The sequence below is a fragment of the Neolamprologus multifasciatus genome, chromosome 19 (assembly GCF_963576455.1).
Source record: "Neolamprologus multifasciatus chromosome 19, fNeoMul1.2, whole genome shotgun sequence".
Lineage (NCBI taxonomy): Eukaryota > Metazoa > Chordata > Actinopteri > Cichliformes > Cichlidae > Neolamprologus > Neolamprologus multifasciatus.
The window spans coordinates 29,310,435-29,329,710 of record NC_140457.1 but is presented as its reverse complement, the minus strand read 5'-3'; the positions used below and the strand labels follow the sequence as shown (position 1 = coordinate 29,329,710).

The window sequence follows — 19,276 nt, the reverse complement described above, 5'->3', positions numbered from 1 at the left end:
TCCATGAAGCCAGATAACACACATTTGACCAGGACATGTCCTTCAACGCACATATTAAACAAATATGTAAGACTGCGTTCTTCCATTTGTACAACATCTCTAAAATTAGAAATATCCTGTCTCAGAGTGACGCTGAAAAACTAGTTCATGCATTTATTACTTCCAGGCTGGACGACTGTCATTTGTTAAAAACTTTCCTTTTTGCTAAAGCATATAGTTAGGGCTGGACCAGGTGACCCTGAATCCTCCCTTAGTTATGCTGCAATAGACGTAGGCTGCCGGGGATTCCCATGATGCATTGAGTTTTTCCTTTCCAGTCACCTTTCTCACTCACTATGTATTAACAGACCTCTCTGTATTGAATCATATCTGTTATTAACCTCTGTCTCTCTTCCACAGCATGTCTTTATCCTGTCTTCCTTCTCTCACCCCAACCAATCACAGCAGATGGCCCCGCCCCTCCCTGAGCCTGGTTCTGCTGGAGGTTTCTTCCTGTTAAAAGGGAGTTTTTCCTTCCCACTGTCGCCAAAGTGCTGCTCATAGGGGGTCATATGATTGTTGGGTTTTTCTCTGTATGTATTATTGTAGGGTCTACCTGACAATATAAAGCACCTTGAGGCGACTGTTGTTGCGATTTGATGCTATATAAATAAAATATAATTGAAATGAAAACTTCAGTTACACTGAAGGATCAGATATTAAGTTATGACTGGACAAGATTAGTAACAAATTTAAATGCTAAATTTAAAAGCATTTACCTTCCCTTCTCACAAGTCTCTTTTATGTGACCTGCTTCAAACAACAAGAATGCACGGGCCAACGTATCCAATGTTTTTTTGCGTTCTGATGTCCAAAACACAGTTTCAGCAGAGCCATGTTAAAAATCTCAACATCACATGTGTAGTAAGTTTAACTGGATTCTCTAAGCACTGCAATTCTCTTTTGCTTCATCAGTTCTCCATCATGTCTTTCCTTGATAATTTACAAGCAGCTTGAGGACAAAAGATCATGAAAGTGTTAAATCTTCAAACTGATTTTATGGCTGTCTGGAGTGCATCAAAGATCTTTGCATCCAGCTAAAGTGAGAAACCATTAAATGATATACTACATTGTGAAAGAGTGTATTCATGGACATTCTGTACAAAGCTATTTTATTTCACTTCTCAGAGATGTTACCTTTTTAGCGATGCAGAGTGTGCGGAGGCCTTCTCTGGCGTAAGCATCCAAATGTTTTTGGGTTTTTTCTTTGATGTGACTGTACACCTCCGTCTGATCTGCACCGGAGAACAACAAACACACATATACAACACAAAGGAGCTCTGATGAAAGACATTGCTCTTATTATAAATTTCATTTATTCTAAAAGCATCAATCTTAAATACTCATTTTAATTACCTGTGGGGCTTTCAGCCAGGTCCATGATGACTGAGTCCGCACCCTTGGTGAAAACCACCACCTGCCCCGTCAGAGGGTGGCGAACCACTACGGACATCCTTTTCCTGTTGGAGTCAAAGGGCAGGATGTGGAGCAGCTGGATAGCCAGGGAGCCGATTCCTGGCAGATCCACGAGCAGGCTCTCTGCAGAGCGACCCCTCAGGGTACAGCGGTACGCTCGTGCTGCGTGGACCAGAGCTGCCTCGTCTGGACTCTCTGCCTCATACACCAGCTCATCAGTTACCTCTTCAACACATTCCTCTTGTCTGGTCAGGTCTTGCATGCTTTGTCTTTCCTCATCAGGGTTTGTCTGTGTGTCCTTTGAGTCATCCTCTGTCTCTTGGTCCTCCACATCTTGTTCTTCCTCCTCTCTGGCAGATAAGTCTGGTTTAGAGTCATTTTCCTGGCTTGAGCCTGACATGTCTGTGGTGTTGCTCCCGGGAGTGGAGAGAGTGAGAGAGCCTCTCTTCCCCCTAATAAATAGCCTGCTTTTGAAGCTGTGAGGGCTGCCTTTGATTTGGGAAGGGGAGAGAGCGGAGAAGGGAGAGAAGCTGAAACGCTGAAACATCAACTTAACTTCTTCCAGAGACTTCAGAGGTGTCCGTTCTTCAGGTATCTGTAGGAACAAGAAAACAGTCAGCTTCTAAAAAAAGTCAGGACGGTTTCCCCTGAAATTATTCTTTGAGTTTTTACACCACTGAACACTTTACTGGATTTTTAATTAAAATGTAAACGAATCAAGTCAGAATCTTTGCCATTAGTCGAATCTCTGCACAAAGTGAAAACCAGCTACAGCTTTGTTACTGTGGAGTATTTTGTGACGAGGAATAAACATCCATTAGACTCAATAATAGATATCGTGGTGATGGAAAGTGGAAAATCATGTCTCGTGATTTTCATGTTCAAAATAATGTTCAACCATTAAATTTTTAAGCATTTAGGCTCTTTGAGTTATTTATATGATGATTAAGAGAAAGTAATATGCAAACATATTTCAGCGTGCCGTATTGTCAGAACACGTCCGAAAAATCATGTTGAACCACTTTGAGTCTGGACTCTGAAGTCATTTCCAGGCCATGGACAGGTTGTAGATGATTTTGTGAATTGGTGTGATGAGTCCTTCCTTTCACTTAATGTGTCAAAAACTAAAGACATGATTGTAGATTTTAGGAAGTCCTCTTATAGCTCATCACCTACTATCATTAAAACTGCTGATATTGGGATCGTTGAGAGTTATAAATATCTAGCTGTGGTACTTGACCATAAACTGTGTTTTGAATCTCATGCTGATGCCACTACGAAAAAAGTTCAACAAAGACTTTTCTTTTTAAGGAAAATGAGATCTTTTAATGTCTCATCTGAGATGTTGTCCTTGTTTTATAGAAGTTTTATCGAATCTGTGACGTCTTTTTGTATCGCTGCCTGGTTTGGTAACCTGACGGTGAAGAATAAGAATCGGTTGGGACTTCTGGTAAAAACTGCAAAATTTCAGGGCACTGGCAAGATGGACTTTTGGCCATTTACAATAGAAATGTGCTTAGAAAGGCTCATTCTATTATTAACTGTGTGAACCATCCACTTCACAGTGAGTTTGAGTTGTTGCCTTCCGGCCGCCGTTTTAGAGTACGAGGAGGACTAAAAGACTCCAGGTCTCTTTTATCCCTACTGCGTCTTGTCTCCTTAATGGCAAATATTTGTCCTTGAACTTTCTATCACTATTATTGTTATTATTATTTTATTGTTCTGTTTATTTTTATCCTGCTGCTAAACTAATTTCCCCTTGTGGGACAATAAAGAAATTGAATTGAATTGAATTTCCACACTCGTCTTCAGTCAAATCAACAAGGAGATGTTACTCAGAGTTATCATTCCATTATTGATGTAACTTATATATTTGATTCCTTATCAGTTCTCGCTGTCTCTGTTTGAGGGTCACCATCATCTGTAAGCAGCGTATCAAAGACTTCACAACCGTGAATATTAACATCGTCAAATGTTTGTTATGGTCAGTGTTTGGGTCATTACTCAGAAAACATAATGTGTTACGCAGAACACCTTTCTTAAACGGGATGGAAGTAATCTGTTACACTACTTGTAACATTATTTTTGCATTTTTCCATAAAATGGTGAAACGCATCGTCTCATATATACATGCAGGACACACATATGATCTTTCTCTTAGCAGTGGCATGCAGCGACTTTTACAGAACAAAGATGCTGCTGACCCTGCACCTGCTCAACTTGGTCGGAGCCACAGCCTTCAGCTTCTTCCTGTTCAAATGGAGTTTTTCCTCCCCACAGTCGCCAAAGTGTTTGCTCATAGGGCTCGTCTGATTGTTGGTCTTTCTCTGGATTATTGGTCTTTATGTTACAATATTAAGCCCCTTGAGGCGACTGCTGTTGTGATTTGGCGCTGTATAAATAACTGCAGCCAGTAATGTTAATGATGGATACACATACTAATCGACAGGCGAGGAGCTTTATGGCAGCGCTGTTTGACATGAAAGAGAGAAATCACTTTACTTTGGTACATTTTAAATATTGTCAACATTGTTTATATTTGACACGTCCTGATGGAAAGCCACTGGTATTTAGATATGAACACAAAGCCAGCAGCACAAAGCAAAGATGAAAACAAAGAGCCTTTAACTGCCACAATGACTCTACTGTAGAAACATGAACAGGTGGAAACAGAGGCTGCAGCCTGACTGCTCATCCGTTTATTACCTTTATTACCTGTTTAACACCAGCGTCTGGCAGCCTGACTGTTGGTCTTTGTTCAGCTTTAACAGAAATCTGGTTCTTGGCTAGCTTAGGTTTAGTCTGTGCAGGTGTGCAGGGACTTGTGTAGAGCTGAAGCTGTGTTAGCAGCGTAATGCAGTTGTTTCTGTCGTGGATGCAGTTTCATGTCTATATCTACACTGTAGAGCGAGCCACTGTTTTCCTCCTCTAGCATACAATCTGAAATCAGCTGATTGTAGCACAAGTGCAAGTGGAATGGATAAACGGCTTCAATAGGCAGGCAGACAACAGTCATCACAGTCCTGACACACATTTGTTTTTCTATCCAAAATGTCTGAACAACATTTTAATCCTAGTCAGGAAATATCAAGTCCTTTCACACTAATATTCTAAAGATTATGACGACCTATAAACATCACACTGAACGACATCACTCTACAGACTAAACTAAGCAGAATATTTAAATAGGCTCGTCAGTACAGACAAAAGAGCAAATTGTTCCAACAAAACCATGTAAGTCATTTCATTGTAAATCAAAACAAATGTTGGAAACACATCTTTTATGTGTTGTTTACTCACCACATGTCGCGGCTGGTTGGGCGAAGAAACCACCACACTGTTACAGATGGCCAGAGCCAGGAAGAAGTCCGTTATGTACGTGAGCTCCATGCTGGATGGAGTCTCGGACGAGGAGTGATTCGTCAGCCAGTTCAGCTTCCTGCCAAGTGCGGGGTCTGGTACCACCTCCTTTGCCTGAACACAGGAGCAACAGGTGCTTACCCAACATGCCAACAATAGGAGTAATATGTAAAAGCAGTGGAGTAAATGTAGTGTGAGAAATATGCAAAAAACTAAGAATTCAAAAAGGGGGCAAAAACAGCCAGTAATTAATACAACTTTTTATAAGGTCTATGAAGTGAAGTCAGCATACCAAGGGAATCCTTTGATTATCAGGATTCACTTACAGTAATATTTGCAGGAGAAATGATCCCACAGAGCTGATTATTACAGATTTACTCAGGGATTCTCCCACATTCAAATGAAATAACTGCCACTTCCAACATCTGACCAATCACAAGACATCAGCAGAGCAACTGAATTTAAAATGACGATAAACTGTTCTCAGTTAAACACTCTGCTCTGTTTTAACTGCAGCAACATAACAGCTACAGAGTGTAAATTAAAGTCTATCTGAAGACGGGAAGGAAAGCTGGCAAAGGTGCTGATTGTGTAACAGACTTATCAAAATGTAATATTTGTCTTTCACAAACAGGATGTGATGCGATCAGTATTTCATTAAAAGAATGTTTAAAGGACTTGTGGTGTTTTTAAGAGTTTGAAAGTAAAGAAGTAATATAAGCACAAAGACAGGACTAGACTATGTTTTATTGTATTTTAGGTCAACAAGTACAAATAGGTGTCCAATCCTAGATTTGTATATTAATACCGACAGAAGAATAAAACTGCAGCCAGTAGGAAAAAAGAATTTAAGGAATAAAGCTAAGGATCCAGATTTTGTAGATTATATAACACAAAGACATTAGATTTAGACATTTTCTGGTAAGTGATCAGTCAGACGGTGATGATGTCATACCTGCTAATCTCTAATCTGGACCATGACCATGAGTTAGCCTTGCAGCATAAGGAGATGGTCTCATATACATGGACCAGGCATGAAATTCCACCAGTTTGACTTTGAGGCTCGTCTTTTAATTAGAGGTCATTTCAGGTAACAACACCGTTTGACCACATGCACCACTGTCACCACATCTGTAAGCTGTTTGTCTTCTCTGTGACAGCAGAGGATGTTGGTGTCGTTGGGTAGTGAACCCCAAAACATGAGGGGATCCTCATGCACCTGGTTAAGCAGTGTGCCAATGTGTGTTGTTATAGCAAACAGTAACTACTATAACACAAGTCTCAACATGTGCCATTTAAAGTATTGATAACGTCACAGTTAAAGAAGGACTGACGAGATTTGTTCAGACTTTTAGCTGTGTTGTGTTTGGAGACATGGCCTCTGATTATATACACCAGAGTCTATAAATGATAAAATTACAAAATGTTTGTTTTATAAAAACATCTTTTAACATGAGTATTATTCTAACAATACAAAGATGCAATTTTGCATCAAACATCTGATGTGTGTGAGAATCTGACCATGCGGCTGCAGAAGGCACCGGTCCTGGGCTGGACGTGACCCGACAGTTGATCCTCCTCCATTGGCTCAGCAGTAAGCGTGTGGAGAGACACAGAGCTGCGGTTGCAGCTGAGAGAGCGACAGCTCAGAGATTTCCCGCTGCAGCCTGACTTCAGAGTCACAGAGCAAACAGCCGTCTCCGTGTTTTCTGATTCGTACACCTCAAGCCTTCGAGCTGACACACATAACAACACATCAACAATGATACCGTGCAGGCTGTCACTAGCATACCTGTAGTTTAAGGATAATGTGCTGTACTGTCTAAAATCTAATAAATCTTTATGCATTTATGATCAGATGTCAGAATGTTTTATTTACTGGATGTTATTCTCCAGTTCAAGCATTTTTATGTTAATTTAATTAAATTAAGTTTTTTTTTTTAGTTTAGTTTCATTATAGTGCCAAAAAACAACAACTGTCACCTCAAAGTGCTTCAAATCTCTGCTGATACCATTTAGACCCTCTTTCTTTCACTGTATTAAACAATAATAGAGCATAGACCATGGAGCAACAGCAGCAGACTGAAACTTGACTATGTCGTTAAATTAGAAGAAGAGCTCTATTTAATGCTTAACTGAAATGGCCAATAAATTATTAATGAATATCCGTCCATCCATCCCGGCCACTAGGGGGAGTAGCTCATAAACCAACAACCCGAGATGTCCTCAGCTACCTCCTCCTCAGAATGTCGAGGCTTTTCCAGGTCGGCTGAGAGAGATAATCTCCAGTGAGTCTCGGGTCTACCTCCTCTCACTGATAAAAATGATCAACTCAATCAATGGTGAAGTCCAAAACCCACAACAAGTCAGAAATATTACCAGCAATGTAGACCAAGTTGTCAGTGTGATTGTACGGATGTGGAAGGTGCATTAGGAGAGTGGGATTCCCCATATACCCACAGTACTTTCCACAGGACATAATAATAATAATAATAATAATAATAATAATAATAATAATAATAATAATGGATTGCATTTATAAAGCGCTTTTCGGGGCCCTCAAAGCGCTTTACAATTCCACTATTCATTCACTCTCACATTCACACACTGGTGGAGGCAGCTACAGTTGTAGCCACAGCTGCCCTGGGGCAGACTGACAGAAGCGAGGCTGCCATATCGCGCCATCGGCCCCTCTGGCCATCACCAGTAGGCGGTACGTGAAGTGTCTTGCCCAAGGACACAACGACCGAGACTGTCCGAGCCGGGGCTCGAACTGGCAACCTTCCGGTTACAAGACGAACTGCCAACTCTTTGAGCCACGATTGCCCCACATGGTCATATGCTTTCTCTAGGACCACAAAGTGTAACTCCTAACTAAATACCTTTGAGAGGATAAAGGTCTGGTCTAGTGTTCTACAAGACTGTTGCCCTGAATCTGAAGTTAGAGTAACAGGCTCTCTTCTCCAGTATCCTGGCATAGGTCCCCAAAGTCAGTTTCTTCTATAGAAGGTTGTCTGTGGGACTGAGGATATGTTCAAACTCGTCTTTCCACTGCCTGACTTTATCCTCAGTTGAAGTTGGCAGGACCTTAACTGCATTATGCTTGTTTGAGCAGAGCACTGCTTTCGCCTCCTCAGTCACCTCAAAGAACTGCTTTGAGGTGACTGTCTGTGAAGGTTCTCAGTCATCCAGGTCATCGTAGTCAAAGGAGCTTGCAAAGAAAAGCTTCTGGACTTCTTTAAGTTGCTTGAAGACGTTTCACCTCTCATCCAAGAAGCTTCTTCAGTTCTAAGGTCAAATGGTGGTTTTGAGTTCCCTCCCCAGACGCCTTAACGCCCACTCACACCCTGGGCCATCTGACCTCAGGAATTCGCATGATAAGGTGGGGCCAGGTTTCACAATGAACTCACCCGAAACTCTGGCTGATTGGGACCCACACCCAGTTTCACACCTTGGCTCAGGCGATTAGAGGATCATCAGGGGGTCCTTTTGTCCCTCTGTGGGGGGAAACTCCCACTAGGTTTAAATCTGGGACTCTCCACCATTTGACCTTAGAACTGAAGAAGCTTCTCGGATGAAGGTGAAACGTCTTCAAGCAACTTAAAGAAGTCCAGACGCTTTTCTTTGCAAGCTCCTTTGACTTTGAGGTGACTGGTAACTACTCCCACACCTGAGTTCAGCAATTTCAGCCATTGCCAAACCTGGCCTGCTTTTAATTGTTAGCTGCCTCCAGAGTCTCACAGGCTAACCAAGCTCAATAGGACTCCTTGTTCAGCACATAAGTGCAAATGACAGTCTGCTCCCATTCAACAACCCAAGGGTGCCGGAAAGCAACCCTCTTGTCCTCTGGGAAAACCAGGCAGCAGGCCGGGGGGATAGACAGACCCTTGTTGTTTCCTCAGGCTACACCTGACCGGGCCCCACAGGCTAAAGGCCGCCTACCAGGCACTCTCCCTGGGCCCCCAACCCAAACTTGGCCTCAGGGTGGGGGTGTGGCAACTGTATCCTGGCCAGGGTGAACTAATTGCTTGGTTTTCTTCATTTCACAGGAGTCACTGACTTGCTTTTCACCTGGCCTTCACCCAGGACAACTTTGCCTAGTGAGACCTTACAGAAAACAAAGCCCCTGACAACACAGCTCCAAGACACACAGTCCTCTACGACAGTAAGGTGGTTTTCACAGAGGGATCAAAAACAAATACACTACGGAGAAGCAAAAACATTCAGATGAAAATGTTTTTGTTTCGTGGTGTTCTTTGTTTTACTCCTTTGTGTCTGTGGAATTTCATGAAGAAGTTTAGTTTGTGATATTGAGTGACAACGATATTCTAGACAATGACATCAACTAAAGACAACATTGTACAAAGTTTAAGGCACTAAAGACAAGGTGAGCATCTTGTTTGTATGAATGCTGTTGTGTACGCACTCATCGTCCTAGCTGCATTCCTACTGTAATTACAGAATCCCCTTCAACGCTGAAACTATGTTAACAACAGAAGTCAATGAAAGTCAAAGCATTCTAGCAATAATAGCGGTTTCTACCATTTTCCTCATGAGGATATTCAACTCCAAAGATACTGCAGCGGCGAAACACCATCTTATTTTCTGTCAGCGTTCCTGTTTTATCAGAGAACAGGTACTGAATCTGACCGAGGTCCTCGGTAATGTTGAGAGCACGGCACTGGATCCTAGAGTCCAGCTGATTGTTGTACAAGGACAGGTCGTTGTGGATGAAGTAGATCTGGCCTAGTTTCACAATCTCAATGGACACGTATAGAGAAATTGGGATCAGCACCTGTTGAACAAAAAGCATTAATCCTTCTAACGTGTTAACGAGTAAACAATTCAAGCACAGGTTCCTGTGATTTTACACCATCAGGTTTGTGTCATTTTAAAGTTGTTTTGGTTATCCTAGAAAAGACCACGATAGCAGCAAATGAGAGGCTTTGATAAATGTGCCCAAGTCTGAAGTTAGCATACCTGCAACACAATGACCATAGTCCAGAATATGTAGAATCCAGCCAGGGCAGGAGGCGTCTCAGTGTCGACCTGGAAGATGGATCCTTTAAAGCTGTTCATCCAGAGGCCGTGGCCTGGACACAACATACAATGTGCACTATTACAAAGTTTCAGAAGAATACTGTGACCAGTCAAAGCTGAGATACAACAGTGTCAGTACAGACCTATAGCAGCAGTCAGGCACATAATGAAGAGTAGGACCACACACCAAAGGATGTCTGTGTTCAGGTGCTTCTCCAGCTTACTGCGCTTATACCTCGGCCCGCTGTTGTTCATCATGGCTTTAGTCTCATGACCTGAGTCCATAACAAGAGAAGAACACAGCCATCTTTGAAGACTTTATCTGTTGAAATTACATAAGCAAGACGGGAACAGCACTCTTTATTCATACACGAGTCAACGTGTTTTACAGCCTGTAAATCTTTTAACGCAGCTTCCTCAGTCGGTTTGGTCAAACTCTGCAAAGTAATAAGTGATAAGTGTGTACAACTAATAACATTGTTTTTGCTGTAAATAGCTAATGGAGCTTGGAAAGTTTTTAATATTGAGACACGGCAGCTTTTTATTAACTAAAATTCATGAAATTCTAAAGTGGGAAATCAGGTAATTTGTGTTTTTAAAAACCATTAATAAGGACGTTTTGAGGAGCTTTTGGTCTACTACACTTTGTCAGGTCCTATTTAAGCGATTTCTTGATTGAGACTGGCTGTAATCAGGCCTTACAGTTATTACTGTAGGTTTTTACACAGGGCCATGTAGGTAATAATAAACATGTCCATTCAAGTGTAAGAAACATGTAAAAAAAACAAAACAAAACAGGAACTCGGGAAGCGGGCAAACATTTTTTCACACAACTGTAAATGTCTTCACTTCCTTTTACTCTACAAGACAGAGCAACTTCCAACAGTCAAGATTTAATCGAGTCATTACAAGTGGACATTTTAGCCAAATCTTTGGCAAAGATTTTCTGGTCTCTGGCTTTTCTTTGATCATGTATGACATCGAGAAGCCAAGATTAGACTTATTATGAACAGTGGCTATTTATAATTGTCTTTTCCTGGAACAGTTTAAGAACACAGACCCTACCCAACTGTTGGTTGGGGATATTTCACAAAGTAATAAACAGTGATGATTCCTGGGAGTGGGGTTACCATGGACAATAAGTATGAAAAGACAGATGGAGGCACTAGTATGGTTCCCATATAAAGCCTCGAGCTGGGCGTTTTCTCTGTCCCAGTCTTGTTTTAAAGCTGAATGTGATGAGCCAGGGATGGGTCTGATATTGAAACTGCAGTCTCATGGATAACAACTTGTAAGTGGGAAATTCTCCATTTAGAATGAGCGTAACTTAATGTTCTGTTTAGTGTGACTTCGAGCCCATAAGGTTCAAGTAAAAGAGATAGCTAAACTGCTTTTACCACATAAAAACTTACTATAACTAAACATACAAGTTTTTCAAATAAAAAGAGTTTATGATATTATGCCTGAAATCTGCTCGAGCCACACTTCTCCAGTTTTCCATCGTCAGGACCTTAGCCCTGTTGTTCTCAACTACCTTTGGTGTTGACTCTCAGTGGGAAACTTAGTGCATACGAGGTGCAGATGTTCCTGTATACTGTTGCAGCCAATTGGTTGTGTATTATTGGTCTCCTGTGGCTGGAAGTACACCCTGGATGGATCTTGAATTTGGCCACAATCTTCATCCTCATCTGTCACTGCAGGTGGCTGGGCATCATCGAATGCCGTTCCACTGCTCTTGTCTACTACGGCTGGATTATCATATTCATACAGCTCACTAAAGCTTCAGTAATATATCTCTTCTAAGTTAATACAGCTACTATACAATACTGTGACAAAGGCACCATAAATAAAGCAACAAAGTAAGAGGCCGGGGGGTCACGTGGCCAAGCCTTGAGATGGCAGCTTAGTGGGGTCGCTCTCAAGACCGTGTACAAACTTTCCATAAAAAACCCTTGTATATGCTGTTAGTGTGGTCTGGAATATACGGCACTGACATGTCAAACGCTTCATCTGTGAAACAGTGTGAAGTCTTTACCCGAAGACGCAAGACAGGCGCTACACCATCAACGTCCAACACAGATGCTAACATGGCTAGCATAGCCGAAGTTTTGGATGAACTCAAATCACTCCGGTTGGATTTTGGAGCCAAGTTGGACAGCATCGATATAAGACTGACTGGGATGGCGAGCGCAGTGACTGCACTGGAGGGTAAAGTCTCGGAGGTAAAGCAAGACATATTGAACCAGGGGGCTCATATCGAGGAGGCCGAAACCCGCATTGCTGAAGTTGAAAGCACACTTGAGAAAACAGAAATGTCACTGAACTCGGCTATCAAACGAATCGCACTTCTTGAAGCCAAAACAGATGATTTGGAAAACCGCGGACGACGAAAGAACCTGCACATCTTCGGCATAAAAGAGGCAGCAGAGGGGCAACAATCCCTCTTCGACTTTATTAACATTGTGCTAAGTGGCTGGGCCTAGCGACAAGTCATTCACACTGGAGCGAGTGCATCGCACGCTCCGGGAAACCAAACCAGAGCAGAGCGGTGCTTGTTCATTTCTTAAAATTCCAAGAGAAGGAACTGGTATATCGGGAAGCAAGAAAATAACAAATTACACATGATGGGGCCAAGATCACATTTGTGCAGGATCTGTCTGCGGAGACGGTTCGGATCCGACGGGGATTTCACCCGGTTGTCAAACTGTTTATTGATATCAATGCCTTCTGTGGATTCCAGCACAACCCCTGCAGACTCGGGATCCTGTACGGTGGAAAGATCCACCTCTTCTCAACACCTCAAGAAGCCGAAATATTCTACAAGAATCTGCCGAAGGAAACAGCAGAGGATGCTCATCACCAGTGAGTCGGTTAAACAACAGGTTCACCATTAAGACACTCCATAAGACGGCCTCTGCTTCAACATAACCGACCAGTAATTGAGTCACTGATAAGAGACAGATAAAAGAGCTCGAATTTATGTGGGACTTATGTTAACACAGACCTTCCCAAAGTGTGGGGCCCGCCCCCGAGGGGGGGGCGCAGAGCCATTGCAGGGGGGGCGCTGTATGAAAAGGGGGGAAAAAACAAAACACTTGGACACTGCTAGCACGGGGCGCCCACAAAAACGCAAAGCAGGAGATGAAGCATCGCTGAATATGTTTCCAAACCAACTTCATTCTGAGCCAAAGACTAGAAAATATGGTGAAGCAAATCTGCCCTTTGGCTTCACCTGCACAAGTGCTGAGGTAGGTCTCCCTGCAGGATTGGTTTTCCCTGCGTCAGGAGCAGCGCTGGGCTGTTTAAATCACGGACAAACAGGATCCCACAGCTGTTTATGTTTTTAAACCCATTTTGCACAGAGAGGCATTTTTTGAAAAATGTATTGATATCAATGTTGAATATTATTACACGGGAAAAAAAGACTACACGTAAAATAATCACAGCGTGACGCCTCTGCCTTTGTAAATGGAGGGACAGTAACTGCGTGTAAAACCTGCAGACAGTCAGATTAACAGTATTTTGTCTCTATCATTCTGCAGTTCATCTCATGTAAACAATAACGTGGCGCACAGCGCGACGTGAAAAAAGGCACATACCTTTGACGTTGCGTGACAAACTCTGTATTCCTCGTCCACACGTGAACGCAAAAAAGGAGTTTAAAAAAATCTCAGTTTTCGGTGATTCGAAACGCCGTTTACGTTTTCAAAAATACCCGTGTAGGTGCTGATGTAGCGTAAAAGAGTTAGTAGTTTATTTTATTACTACCTGTCATTTATTGCAGATTACTTGTATTTGCTTAATTGGTTACTAACGAACCTTTTTCCTGTAAAACAAAGGGGGGCCCAGCAAAAAAAGTTTGGGAACCACTGTGTTAACATAACTGGGCGTTTTTAAGCGCATATTCGTTCTAAGTTTAATCGCAATCGTTTTTGGGTTATATATTAACAGCTGAACCTTAACTATACCGTATCTCCATGTTAGAAATAAACCTGATGAATATCTATGGCCCCAACGAGGATAACCCATCCTTCTATGGAAATCTATTTCTCACAATATCAACCTTGGAGAGCCTTTATATCATAGAGGGGACGTCAATTGCGCCCTGGACCCTAACCTGGAAAGGTCGTCTCAAACTGACACTAATCATACACAGACTAGAAAAATACTTGTTAACTATATGAAAGAATCCAAACAACAGGGAATTTTCATGTTATTCTAGTTCGTATCGAAGTCATTCGCAGATAGACTACTTTCTTATCTCTACAGAGTTACTACCTTGTGTTGAGAACTGTTGGTATAACAGTATTGTGATTAGTGATCAGGCAGCAGTATGTCTATCAGTTAGATTGGGTGAAGTTGATCAAGGTGTAAAGCGATGGAGGATGCAAACATTTTTGTTAAAGGACCCATCATTTGTGAAATTTATAGAAACTTGCATTGATCAATATTTTCAAATAAATAAAGATGAAACCACAGCTAGTATTAGGTGGGAAGCATTTAAAGCTTACATAAGAGGGGAAATTATAAGCTACAGTAGCAACAAGAGTAAGCAATATAACCAAGAATTAAAATCGTTAGAAAGGCAAATTGAATCTAATGAAACAGAATTTTACCAGAGCAATGATCCCACTAAACTAAACAATCTGACTATTCTAAGAGCCAGGTATGATAAATTAACAGCAGAGAAAGTGGCAAAAAGTTTAATGTGGACCAAACAATTATTTTATGACCAAGGAGAGAAGGCAGGAAAATTATTGGCCTGGAGGATAAAAAAGATGCAAGCAGAAAAAGCCATCACCCACATAAAGTCCAAATCGGGTATAATAACAACACATCCTTTAGAAATAAACGAAAATTTCAGAGAGTTTTTATCAATCTTTATACCAATCTGAATATACAGGAAACAGAGAAACACGAGATGCATTTCTTGATCAGTTAAAATTTCAAACCCTCTCAGAAGAGGATAAAACAGCCCTTGATAGTCCTTTAACGATAAAAGACCTCAGAAGCCATAGACGGCCTGAATAGCGGTAAAACGCCTGGTCCTGATGGACTTCCAATGGGACTCTATAAGACATTTAAAAATAAATTAATGCAGCCACTTCTTAACATGTATGAGGAGTCATAGAAGTCCGGGATACTCCCAGACTCACTGAGATTAGCTACAGTAACCCTTTTATTGAACCAAATAAGCCTCCGACTGAACGCTCCTCTTATAGGGGAATTAGTCTTATGGGATGTGATACACAGATTTTGTGTAAAGCACTCTCTAGGAGACTAGATAAATATGTGCCTAATTTGATAACAGACGAACAACAAGGTTTTGTTAAAACGAGACAAGACTATCATAATATAAGACGTGTCCTCAATGTACTTTATGAGAAAAACAATAGAATAGAATTGATAGAACTTTATTGTCATTGCACATGCACAGGTACAGGGAAACGAAATGCAGTTTGCATCCATCCAGAAGTACTTTAGCCATGATATAGATATATTACTATATCTATTAGCAATAGGGAGGAGACTGTGCTGCTATCACTAGATGCGTGCAAAGCCTTCGATAGAATAGAATGGAATTATCTCTTACAAGTGCTCCCCAGATATGGACTAGGTGAAACATTCCTGAAATGGATCCGATTATTGTATACACATCCAACAGCACAAGTTTTAACTAATAATAACGTATCAAAACCCTTTAATTTACAGCGATCAACCAGGCAGGGCTGCCCTCTGTCACCAACAGAACCTCTGGCCATAGCTGTGAGAGCAAATGCAGGAATATCAGGGACAAGAATTGGAGGAAGAGACCATCTAATTTCTTTATATGCAGATGATATTATATTTTTTTGACTAATCTGAAAGATAGTATCCCTAATTTAGTAACATTAATAAAAACATTTGGAGAATTTTCAGGATACAAAATTAACAACTCTAAATCAGAATTAATGTTTCTTAATGAAGAAGAAAGAAGAAGCCCTGTGGTGGCCACCCCATTTAAAACAACTACAACAGGCTTTAAATATTTAGGCATTAGGATCACCCCAAGCCTCACGGACATAACCTCAATAAATTATGATCCCCGTGTAGAAGAGGTCATGGAAATGCTAAACCGTTGGACAAACCTGCCTGTATCTATGATAGGCCGGATAAATATCCTAAAAATGACAATTTTACCCAAATTTTTATATTACTTCCAAACACTTCCGTTGCCTCTACCAACTTCATTTTTTGACAGTTTAAACAAACTATTTAACCAATTTATTTGGAATAATAAGAAGGCAAGGCTCCGCTTACAACTACTTTACTTGCCCTATGAAAGAGGAGGTCTCCAAGTCCCCAACCTCAGATGGTATTATATGGCTGCCCAACAACACCTCCAGCCTGGGTTGACATTGAGCAAAAATCTGTTCCAGATCTTCCCTTACACACTTTTCTATATTCTTCAGACACTAAGACATTAAGAAAAAATACAGGGAACCCTTTGTTGAAAAATACAATTATAATTTGGCATGCAGCTCATAAATATGTGGGCGATCCTCCATCGCTTTCGCAATTTACTCAGCAGCAGATAAGCTGGATGCCTGGAGAAGCGAGATCCAAGAGGACATAGATGAAAATGACTGGAACCAGGCTTGCTTAAAAGCATAAAAACAAACAATAAACACACGCTTTAAACTACTGCAATATAAATTTCTCATGAGAACCTATATAACACCTGTCAAGCTTCATCATATGTCCAATGATATTCCGGATCTGTACTAAATGTTTAGTTGAAAAAGGAACTCTTCTTCATTGTCTATGGGAGTGTCCTAAAATCCAGGACTTTTGGAAAGATGTTATCAAATATCTGTCCGAAGTGTTTAAGGTAAAAATCCCTTTAAAAGGAAAACTCTGTGTACTTGGAATATATCCAAGGGAATTTAAGCAATCGGAAAAAAAACCCCTAAATTACTGGACTATGGACTACTTCAAGCCATTGCGCTATATTGGAAGAGTATGGATGCTCCCTCCATGGGACTCTGGAAGAAGGAAATTGCAGTCTCTCTAGGCCTGGAAAGACTAACATATATTGCCAATCACTGGGACTTTGTGAGTATGTGGAAGCCATATATGGATATTTTAGGGAGTGGAGGTGAAGGACATTTATGAAAAAGAAGGGAAAGAAGAAGGGAAGGAAGGGAAAATGTTGTCTATCCTAACCCATTGTATTTTTGCATTACTGTGAGAACGATGCTCATTTCTACATTTGAATGTGATGTAGGCAGGTTTGATGTATGGATGGGTGTGTGAATGTGAGGGTGTTCAACATTTGTTTGTATTGTACTATAAAAAACAAAAACAAAGTAAGAGGCCAATATGCGCAAATTAACGAGTAAAATGTTGTGTTGAAACAACATTTTCAGTTTTTCTTATGAAAAGAAATTCCATTTCTTTCATGGATGTGATTTGTTTTAAACTTTGGAAAAATGCCAGAGTAACTGTTAATGTTCAGATGTGACAAAAGTAAAACTGCAAGCTTACCAGCATAGACTACGATGCCTACCACCGTCTCAGTGTTGCGTATGGTGCAGCTCCTGAGCAACAGGTTGCCACTATGGAGGCCTGCACGAACCCCATTTGAGTGCTCCCTGTGAAACAAAATACACACAAACTCATACAAAGACAAAAACAGTTGAATACCAGCCTCTCTATAAGCAGTGCTCATTCTGACCACTTGAACTGGAAACTAAAAGCCGGTCTGAGGGAATCCCTGAGACATGGATATGGACTCTGGGAAAAGTAAAAAGGGCTGACATCCAATAATAAAAAAAGACACTCACTTGTCAAACTCACTTGTGTTCCTAAATAATCCATCCAGGCAGCTGAAAAAAGTCTATTTTTGATCATCACCGTGTTTCCATGACAAGGTGACGTCAACTCCAAACAGACAAATAAACAAATGTGTTAAAACTCTAAAATAAAACGAGACTCACATGTAACCTCGAAACCTGCTGAGGTCGTTGTTGGGGTTCTCACACTCAATATGACTGTGGAAACTCTCAGGAGTGAACTCTTCTCCCTGCAACACAGACACTTTCTATCAAACATGCAAATGAATACATGTAGAAAGTCAAGCAAAGACACAAACACACAAAAGAAAAGACTAGCACACACTGTTGTGTAAGAGTCCCTCTTATTAGTGGCATTGCTGCAAAGCAACAGCTCCTTTGTGTGCTGCAGCTTCTATTCAGACTGTTGGAATTTGATGCAGTTTCTGAAATGTTCCACTTTTTCTATTGATAGAGTCACATTGACTTTGAATGGAGAGAACAGCCTCTCTTCCCTTTAGGCTGAATTTCTCCATTTGTCCTACAGACATTGTTGTCACACCAAACTGAGCATGAGTGTGCCTACACAACCACCTTCTGTCACGATCCTGGGTCATCCAGCATTTTGAGTTTTTTGTTTTTATGTTTATGGTTTGTGTTTAAGTTCATTAGGTTATCTAAGTTCATTTGTTCATTCCCCTTGTGTCTTCTACCCCTGTGTTTAGCCTCCCTTTGCCCTTTGTGTTTCATGCTGCTTGTCTTATGTTGTCAAGTTTGTATTGTCATGTCTGCGTCTCATGTTTCCTCTTTTATTTTGAAGGTCCATGTCCTACATCAGTGTAGTCAGCTTTGCTTCCTTTGTCTCGTTAGTGTCAGCTGTTTCCCCATGTGTTTCCACTTCCCCTAATCACCCTTGTGTGTATTTAGTCTGTGTGTTTCGGTTCATTCTTTGTCAGGTTGTCTGTTATTCACGCCATGTTTCTAGGTTTCATGTTGTTTGTTTAGTTCTCCCAGATTAGGTTAATGTTAGTTTTATTTCAGTTTGCCCTTTGTTTGTACCTTTTTTTATCAGCCTCATTAAGCGGCTCGTTGTTCATTCAAGTTTTGTTCCATGTTTCATTTTGTCTGCATTTTGGGTCCTCTACATCACTCCATACGGTCTGCCTCCACCAGACTGTGACACCTTCTACAGTTTTTCAGTTATTTTAAAACAATTTCACCAAAAAAAAAAAAAGTATGTCAGACGTGTCAAATGTATTACCTGCAGCGGGAAGTCTGAAACGACTTGTCTCTGTTTCAGGTTGGTCTCCCCATCTAGGTTGGCAGTTTCAATGTAACAAACCCCATGAGGGTCAGAGGAATACAGCAGCAACATGTCAGCTGGGATGATTTCATTACAGGACAAATGAACAAAGTCCCCAACTTGCACATTTTTCCAGCACTGGTCAACGTAGCATTTCTGTGTGCTATGGGACAAAGAGAGAGAGAGAATTAAGAATCAATCAAAGAAAACATAAGTTTGTTGGCACCTCTTGTGGCTGTAATCCCAGAACCAGGTGGTGGACACCGGAGATTAAAGAAGCCGTGCCAATGAGCACCCAGAGGCT

The 19,276-nt window shown here is 41.2% G+C and overlaps 1 protein-coding gene across 3 annotated transcripts in view; it reads right to left on the bottom strand.

The window, feature by feature from the left end:
• Positions 1–19,276, bottom strand: part of atp10d (ATPase phospholipid transporting 10D) — a 45,947-nt gene that overhangs the window by 14,617 nt on the left and 12,054 nt on the right. For all 3 annotated transcript variants that reach the window (XM_085143415.1, XM_085143414.1, XM_085143416.1), the window contains 10 exons: positions 18,931–19,135; positions 17,835–17,920; positions 17,383–17,489; positions 9,999–10,130; positions 9,796–9,908; positions 9,358–9,610; positions 6,337–6,551; positions 4,756–4,929; positions 1,396–2,050; positions 1,177–1,274 (listed from right to left, as the gene is read on the bottom strand). In XM_085143415.1, coding sequence (XP_084999541.1) covers positions 1,177–1,274; positions 1,396–2,050; positions 4,756–4,929; positions 6,337–6,551; positions 9,358–9,610; positions 9,796–9,908; positions 9,999–10,130; positions 17,383–17,489; positions 17,835–17,920; positions 18,931–19,135 — 2,038 coding nt within the window. The remainder of the gene's footprint in view (positions 1–1,176; positions 1,275–1,395; positions 2,051–4,755; positions 4,930–6,336; positions 6,552–9,357; positions 9,611–9,795; positions 9,909–9,998; positions 10,131–17,382; positions 17,490–17,834; positions 17,921–18,930; positions 19,136–19,276) is intronic.